General features: G+C 35.6%; 1 protein-coding gene across 1 annotated transcript; it reads right to left on the reverse strand.

Annotated features, from left to right (window-relative positions):
- Window positions 1–487: 487 nt before the first annotated feature.
- Window positions 488–9,198, reverse strand: LOC140158380 (glycine receptor subunit alpha-3-like). Its single transcript, XM_072181472.1, has 4 exons — window positions 9,042–9,198; window positions 8,264–8,334; window positions 6,154–6,371; window positions 488–596 (listed from the first exon to the last, which is right to left on the reverse strand). The coding sequence occupies exons 1-4, from the start codon at window positions 9,196–9,198 to the stop codon at window positions 488–490; spliced, it is 555 nt and encodes a 184-aa protein (XP_072037573.1).
- Between the last annotated feature and the right edge of the window lie 276 nt (window positions 9,199–9,474).

A 9,474-nucleotide genomic window follows, 5' to 3' on the forward strand; every position in this document is an offset into this window, starting at 1 on the left:
AATATTAATTAATTATTAATTAACTAATTAATTAAAATTAATTAATTAATTAATTAAAATTAATTAATTTTCGGATTCACCCCCTATTTTTTTCAAAGTAAAAATTCAGATTCCCCCATCAAGACCCCAATCAATTTCAGATCCCCCTTCAAAACTTAACTCCTATTCCCCCTGGCGTAATATACTCATTCACTTATTTACTCAGAAGACTATACTCACAACTATGTAACTCCGTCGTACATTTTTCACTCAATCAACCAACCAATCAATCAATCAATCAAGCAAGCAAGCAAACAAGCAAGAAATCAAGCAAGCAAGCAATCAAGCAAGCAATCAATCAAGCAATCAAGCACATGACTATACTCACAATAGTTCCATCGTACATTGTTGAATCACTGACTGACTGACTGACACATTGACTCGGCGCTCAATCACTCACTCAATCACTCACTCACTCAATCAATCAATCAATCCATCAATCAATCAATCAATCAATCACAAGACTATACTCACAACTATCTAGTTCCATCGTACATTTTTGGTTATCAAACGGAAAGTGATGGAAATCCATTGCACACGAAAGTTGTATGCTCAATCTGTGTCACAGAATCGAGGAAATAAAAATGTTAAAACATAATCTGCCCGCAAAATTTGTAAAACAATTAAAGTATTAAAAGTATATACAGGCTGTATCAAAATGATTGTTCTTCATCTGCTTTCCGTCTTTGTTTGATGTTTTTAAAAGCCTGCATCTTCCAACGCACCATTGAATCAACTTGAAATGACAAAAGATTTGTGTAAAGTCTAGCCATTTCAAGTGGATCCAATGGTGGGTTTGGAAGAAGCGGGCTTTTCAAAAACACCAAAAAAGGATGAAGAACAATCATTTTGATACATCCTGTATGTAAAAATTGGAAAATATAATACCGTAGAAACCCGTCTATAAGGAATAGAAGCGACTGTGATGATAGCATATTTCACGCTAGCGCCCTCCACAATATTATATCATTATGGAATTTGAGCAAATCATTTACCGACACAAGCAGGTATACAATGTATTATTTTATCTTTATTTCGCATCTCACGAGCATAGCTCACTTGGCAAGGCATAAGACTTTGGTTCTTTAGATCGGAAGATGGTGAGTTCGAGCCTCATCACGGTCACACAAACTTTTATGAACAAAATATTGTTCAAACTTTCCATTTATATTTTCTTGCATTTTCTAAAGACTCCTTTCGTGATCATTTTTTTTTCATATTTAGTTTAATTTATTCTATTGTTTTTCTTTTATTGTTTCTTTTCTTTGTCTTTTTTTTTCTTGTTTAATTTTATTTTTTCTTTATTTTTCTTTGATTCATATAATATTGGCCGGATAAGGAGAGGATGGGAACTAAAGACCCATTCAGTAATTTGCTCATCCGGACGATCATAAAAATCATCAAAATTCACCTTTGTCATTGTCATAGATGTGGTAACATAGCCTGCTAGTGGTTCAGCAGAAAACCGTGTGACACATAATATACATTTGGCTACATTTTATTATACGATAAATACGAATTTATTAAACATGGTAACAAATATTCTCTGGCAGATCGGTTATACGATGGAACTGGTAGGCATAGGCCTATTATAAATTCGGGATATTAAATATCTTCCTGACGAGACAGATCTGCGCATGTGGTCAAAGACGATTCCTTACTAGCCACAGACCGTCCGCTGGAATTAGTTGAACATGAACCATTCGCTATGGCTGTTGGTCGGACCTCTCATCTCTCCACATCGATTGTGACCTATAATCCCCGACATTGCCCTTATGAACTCACATCCTCCTGTTTTATTCCAATACGCTGGCGAAGTTACGTAATAATCGGATTAACTACCATAGCAATAGGTGAAAACAATTTTGAATATACCGCGTTATACACTGATACGTTCAGGCGGTACCTCTTCATTGAACCATATCATGCTGCACCTGTAAGATCTTTGAAAAGACCAGTATTGTATTCAATCAGTGAGCGTGTTTATAGTGAGCCAGATTATCCGGTATTTAGCGTATAAGTACATCTTATACGGTATTGGTCGCCACTATAAACAGACCAATAGCGCTATTTGCCGCACATATTATACGGAACTGATATCCTTCGATATCGATGGATATTGCAGTACATTCATTCCGTATACGGCCACTATAAACAGACAGGGATTAACGATACCGTTATTCAAGGAAGTGGAGCAGGGTTATATAACTCTCCGAGCTCAAATTTGTCACTGTAATAACACATCACCTACAAAATGGTACGGTACTGTAGCAATTATGTTTAAAAAATAGGCCGGTATCGTTTCCACGGCAAACTATTTGAAACTGGCATCATATTTGTGTCTCCCATTGCATTGCGGTGACCTCGAACACGCTGAGTTCAACCACCTCGGATTCAGAATAGCGCTATTGAGCTCTATTGATTGCCACTATAAACAGTCGAGATAACGGATAAGTCACATTCCATTCTAATCCCGTATACGTATAAGAATACCGTATAAATACCGTACACCACTATAAACACGCTCTATGATTGCAGACATACACAGTACAGGTGATGAGTGTAACCTGCTTGTAGCGCAGCGCGATATGTTCAAAATTGTTTTCACCTATTGCTATGGTAATTAATCCGATTAATTACGCAACTTCACCAGCGTATAATGGCCGAATAAATTCTGACCATCACTTGGCTTGTTGGATTCGTCTATACTACAATTCGCTGTCGAAGTGACGTAATAATCGCAATAACTACCATCAAGCAGATTGCACTAATCACCCGCGTATGTCACCAAACATAGATTGAATACCACTCTTTTCATAAATACTAATCTTACATGGCGAGTGATTAGCATTTCTTTGACAACTATGGTTTAATGCATAGGTGCCACGTGAACGATGAAGTGCAGGGCTATATATTCGAAATTGTATTCATCAATTGCTATGGTAGTTAATCCGATTAATTACGTCACATCGACAGCGAATAGCCTATAGTATGGGTTCAAGTGGAACAAAAAATAGTGTATGTCCATTGCTAGCTATGGTAATTAATCATGTTAGTGTTTACATCACTACTTCGGTGAAGACAAGAGAAGTGTGCCTTCTCTACCAACGCCTGTGATATAACAGGTGCAAGCGAAACAAAATTGAATGACCAGAATAGTTTCCTTTGTCAGATGAATTGATTGAAGTTTTTGAAGACACTCTATTCTTGATGGGACAATAGATTCAAATATGGAATAATTATTATTCCTCATCTTTTTTTTTTAATTGAAAAAACTGCAATTGTGGCAACAGAACAATATTTATTTTGATTTCATTTCAAGTAGAAACAAAATCGTGCTTAAGCCAAAAACGCACCCTACCTACCATTCCTCAAGAATTGGGATGGCACAAAGGTGCAACATAGGTTTTTATTGCAAAGACGAGGACAGACAAGTAGTTACAACACATCTGTCTAACCGTGGGTTTCGCTATTATTTAGAATAAATGCTTTTACTAGTTTCTATAAAACCACAAAATTACTAAAAAAAACTATAAAAAAAACAAAAAAAAACTAAAAAAAAAAAACAAAAAAAACACACCTAAAATTAAAAGTAGAAAGGTAGATTTGAAGAAAGATAAAAAGAACATGTCAAAAAGTTAAAATTAAACGAGAATGAAAAAACGGAACCGGTGCCCGGACCATGCTCTCTTCAGCATGTCTTCAGTTCCAAAGTCTGACGCTCTATCAATTGAGCTATACGATCCTGATATACGAAACAGTCGTTATTATGTCAATACAATTGATTGGTGTTACAACATACTTAGATGGAATGCATAGCCACCCAGTGCCAGTATATATTTGCTCAAACTCCAAATACAACAAGCAACCAATTTTATTGAGGGCGTTTCTTAGGTATATCCTTGTAGACGGGGTTTTACGGTAGATTGCCTGCTAATACATTAGACTTTTCCAGTTGAATCCATACACCCCTATGGATGACCTAGATCTCCTACAGAGGGCTAGGGGGTGTAGATTTCAAATGAAGTCACCCGTAACAAGCTATCCAGACAAATGGGATATCAAAATTTAAGTTTTTAAATTTGATGCATAGATTTTGAGTTTTATATCGTAATAAAGAGGGGGTAAGTACTTTTTGGTAGGACTAACAATGTAAAATATTATCATTCAATCATGTAGCTGAATAATTGAATTTAAAATTTGAGGAATTAATCTGCAATTTTCAACTGATGCTTTATTTAAGCCTCACTGCTATCTACGGTAGATAGCTAATAATAGATAGGAGTAGACATAATAATCATTTAAATAATCCCAGAAATTAATTTGCTCTAAACTTTCGGATTAAATTAAGGAGCATTATAGTAAAATAATGTATATGCTTTTAATTGTATACAGTGTGTAACACATTGACAAATTATCGTACCGTTTTAGGATTGCATTATGATTTATGGTACAGCATGATACAGGCAAGTGATTTCGCAACATAAGCCTAATGTATTTTATTTCATATCATTAAGGGATCTAAAATGAGCGTTTATTGCTTTTCGACAGTATTTTTTGAGGGACATGAGAGCACCTCAGACCTATCGAATTGCATTCTGAATACGAAGCATGTCTTTCTGATATCAAATAATTTTCATTTTTGAAAATCATAATATAATACAAGTTTTATGACAAATTATAAAAATTTGATATTTTTCAAATTTTTGATATATAACAGTCCTCGAAGTAAATTATATAAATCTAATGATATATTCTTAAAGTGTATGTAGCAGGGAGGAAAAGCCGACGGTCAATTGAAAATTGTTACCTTTCATATTGAAGATATGGATTTTTTTCCCAAAAAGACCTAATTTTTTTTGGTGTTTTGGGAAAAAAATCCATATCTTCTATACGAAAGGTCAAAATTTTCAATTGATCGTCGGCTTTTCATCCCACCTACATACACTTTAAGTATAAATCATCAGATTTATAAAGTTTACTTCAAGTACTGTTAAATATCAAAATATCAATTTTAATGATTTGCCATAAAATGTGTATTAAATTGCGACTTTCAAAAATCAAAATTATTTGATATCAGAATGACATTCTTCGTATTCAGAATGCAATTCGATATGTCTGATGTGCTCTAATGTCCCAAAATAAATACTGTCCAAACGTTCATACCCCAGCCCTTAAATACTACAACAATCAAATAATCACTGAAAGCCTCGTTGATTAATTACATTTCACTAATAATCGATAGAAATTGTCTGAATCATATTAGTCGACAGAAATTGCCTGAACCACAATAATTAGGGATCGGTCATTATTTATGCCAGGGGAGGGGGTTGTGAAATTTTAAATGAAGAAATTTCATAAAATAAGGGGAACGCGGAATTTTGATGGAAGCGAATTAAGAGGGACGCTAAATTTGTAGTCGAAAATAATTTGAAATCCCAATCCCCCGGGCGTAATTAGTGACCGGTCACTTATTCGCCATTGATTGTAAGTGATTTGGTTGTGAGTTAAATAATACAGCAGCTTTCATGCCTAAAAAAGGTAAATCAAAATTTTGGCTCTATGGGGTCAAAACATAAAACATAACAATGCTCTGATTTTGACAAATGTGGTGTCAAAATGTTCGTTTTCATATTATAGGCATAGGCTATAATTTAAAAAAACCCACAATTTGCGCTTTATTTCCCTATGTGGGTAACGCAGGTCAGTATGCCCATGATGTCGACTATCTCTGGTAGAAGTGCAGCTTTGTCCCACCCCCACCAACCACACCCCCATTTGAGGGGGTCGAGGCTCACCCACTACGGTATAACAACATAAATTCTGACTGTTCAATAGGCTATTCCATTTGAAATCCACACTACCCCTGTGGAAGATTTTGGAAATGTCTTCCACACATGGGGAGTATGAATTTCAAATGAAACTTCCAGTTGAAACTCACCCTCCCTCTGTGGAAGATTCAGGTTGAATCTTTCTCAGAGAGTGTATGAAATTCAAATGGAGCATGCCTAATGTGTTCATTCCATTTGAAATTCATACTCCCCCTGTGGAAGATATTTCCAAAATCTTCCACAGGGGTAGTGTGGATTTTAAATGGAACAGCCCAATACCAACCTTGCAGTATAAAGCACATGACCACTGCCATCAATTTGCACCCATCTGTTCGCCATAGTAAGATTGTGTAATTTGGCGGTTTTCATATTGCCTATGACGAGATCAGGGAGCCATATCTTGTCTACCATGTCAGTCGTTGGTGGCAGTGTGACAGAAGAACTGAATTCAAGTCTTGGATCATGCCATTGTTGTCGGAGATACACTGTAATTCCAAAGTCCTGTTTAGACGCGACAAAATTTTTTGTTAAAGCCATAATGTACGATCTTATAATATGAAATTGGTTAATTTTTTTCAAACCTGATTTTTTTGCATAATTGTAATGTTTACACATGCCCCAACTTGCACCTAAATGGAATCGGCCAAATTTGTTGTCTTTGTAGGTCAACAAAGCAAAGTTCGACATATTATCATAATTTAAAAATTATGATAATATGTCCTCCCAAAGAACTGCGTGTTAAATGGCCAAAATAACCAGTGGGGTTTCTTTCACTTTACCTTGTTATTTCAACCAAAAAAGGACAGCAACTCTTCCCGTCATTTATTACTAATATTATTTCAACATTTTGAATAAAGAATAACAAAATCAAAATTTGATGGAAATCGTACATTAAGGCTTTAATTTGCAACATGTATAAAAAGTTTCAACACGTATTCATTAGCTTTCATTGAGATTCCATTAGGCCTATAGCAAGATAAAGTGCACACGCAGTCGTCTGTCTGTTATTTGTTTATATCTTCTATCGTCCCAATAATAGGCCTACATTAATTTCCTTTGTATCCCTTGATATATCCGGGCCTGAATAATGGGTAATTACAAAATGTGAACAAAAATGCCATTAACTACAAGAGTTAAAGAAACACTCAGGCAATCACAACATTATGCCTTATATGTTAGAAAAATAATTATAGCACGAATCACGTGGTTTTATTTAAAGCAAACTCGTATTGACCCTAAAAACGAATAAAAACAGCCGTCTCTCACCACGCGATATTCAAATTTCCCGGGCACCGAATATCATCGTCCCACTGTAATGTCGTCCCAGTCACATAATGAAGGCTGACGATTGAGCACAACTAACCATGACGTCATTTCGGCGCGGGAAATTTTGAATATCAGGTATTGAGAATCGGCTGTTTTAATTCATTTTTATGGTCAATATGAGTTTGTTTTAAATAAATGACGCGACATTAGAAAAAGTATAGGAGGACATCTTCAATTCAGCCGATGAATTGACAACGTAATAATCACACACTCAAGGGTATAGGCCAACTGCACGTATCCACTCCTAGATCCTTTCAAAAGCCGTATCTTGCTAGGCCAAAATATCACAATTAATATTGATTTGAATATTTTATCTTCATATTTCATGCAAAAAATTAGAAAACGTAAAAAACCGACTCAGGTACCATTGTAATTTCAACCAAGCATTTCACTGCATGTTTCGTAGTGAATCAAGGCTGTGGATGGCGGCGTGCTACCATTCATACTACAGTTCATTCGTAGAAATATCAAACTCACTCAATAGTATCGAATAAGGTATATTTGAGCCATATTTGGACACCATCCGGGTATTTTCCTTGATGTACCATGCAATGATAAATATTGGTCGGACACCACTATGCCCATATTTGACAAACCATTACACAAAGAAATTCCATGTCATTTTTTAACACGGAAAACGGCTAGCTTCTCTTTTGATGTTTACTGAGGTATGGAGAGTGTGGCCTTCAACACGTAAAATTGGGAAGGTTATTTAGCATAACAACGGGTTAGTTCCCAATACACTGTGGAGCAAGGAAAGTGGTTATTTGCATAGTAAATACAATATTAAATCCTTTTCTAGCGCATTTGTGTATAAATGATATGTCATGAGGCCAATGGTGCTTCAATTGGCTGTGGACGGCGATATGTAAATTGGGTGATGATGTCACAGCTCATTAGAGTTTATCACTCGGTCTATGGCAACTTGTTGTAATGAAAAACCTTAAGAATCGTTTTCTTCATATAAGCCTATTCTTGTTTTAAAAATGATATTTGTGATAAACAAATTAAATATAGTATTTTACAGCTCATAAAGAACAAATAATTCGTCAAATTAATTTCCTTACCATTTGATCCTCCCTGATGGAATTCAGGCTTGCCAGGTACATATCAACGGTTACATCAACAGCAGTACCGGCTGAAAATGAACACGGGAACTGATAATAAGCATCTTCTGTAAACACCAAAACATACATCGAAGGTTCAGAACCAGAAAGCCGTAACTCACCATGACCAGCTCTCACAAATTGAGCCTAAAGTTGGCTCCTTGCTTTGGTCTTCAAAAATCAATAGTGTCTTTTGTTTTCTATTGAATTTTGTCGTGATTAATGGACTGTATCTTCTATAATGCCCTAACGACTTTATGCTCATTTTGTGGGAGCAGGTGATTGTGAGTTGAGGCTTTCTGGCTCTCAACCCTCGATATACCCAACCAACAACTTAACTATCCACCCCACGACACAGTAGGCCTACCCACATGCACCCACATATTAATATCCTCAACAATATAACACCGTACCTTACGCCAATAGAGCGACAATGATACGTATATTGTATACAACAATATCGACACCAGTGTGCGTTTTCCAGGTCCTGCGTTTCCTCTCAAAATGATTTTGTGATAATATTTTGATCTGTTTCTGCAAACGCACACCTAGTGTACCTTACATACCATATACACACCCTCCCTATAACAAAATACATCAATTATCATCACCACAATATCATTACCACTAATCCACTATTATTTTTTTAATAATTCACTAAAATGTAATATGTAAAACTCCTTTACTGCAAAAGCGTAATTCTGTCGGCAAAAAACAAAATCCATGTGATTTAACTTACTTGCAAAATACGGGCGCAAATCCTTGTCGTAGTTATTCACAAGGCTTTCCAGAATATCAATAGTCGCTTGTTCCTCCGTTACATTCCTTACAACCACTGTGCCTTCTGTCAATACAGTACTATATAAAACAAGCGCGAATATCTTGTCAGATCTCATGTAAATAAACATTCTTTTTTGATACAAAGTTATAAAATTTTTACTAATAGTAAAAATAGCTTACCTGTACATTCCAATTATACATTGAAAGATGAGAACAATCGCAAGATGATGCATTTTTGAGTACCATAACGGCCACGTGTGGTATTTCTCCGTTTCCATATCTCCCTTTCATTTAGACTTGTGAATGATTGCTGTTGAAAATCTCCCGGGAAAATCTATAAGCGTCGTATTCATGAAAGACATTCAATTAAACCCTCATGTTCAGCTATAGCT

This window comes from Amphiura filiformis, chromosome 8, assembly GCF_039555335.1.
Source record: "Amphiura filiformis chromosome 8, Afil_fr2py, whole genome shotgun sequence".
NCBI lineage: Eukaryota > Metazoa > Echinodermata > Ophiuroidea > Amphilepidida > Amphiuridae > Amphiura > Amphiura filiformis.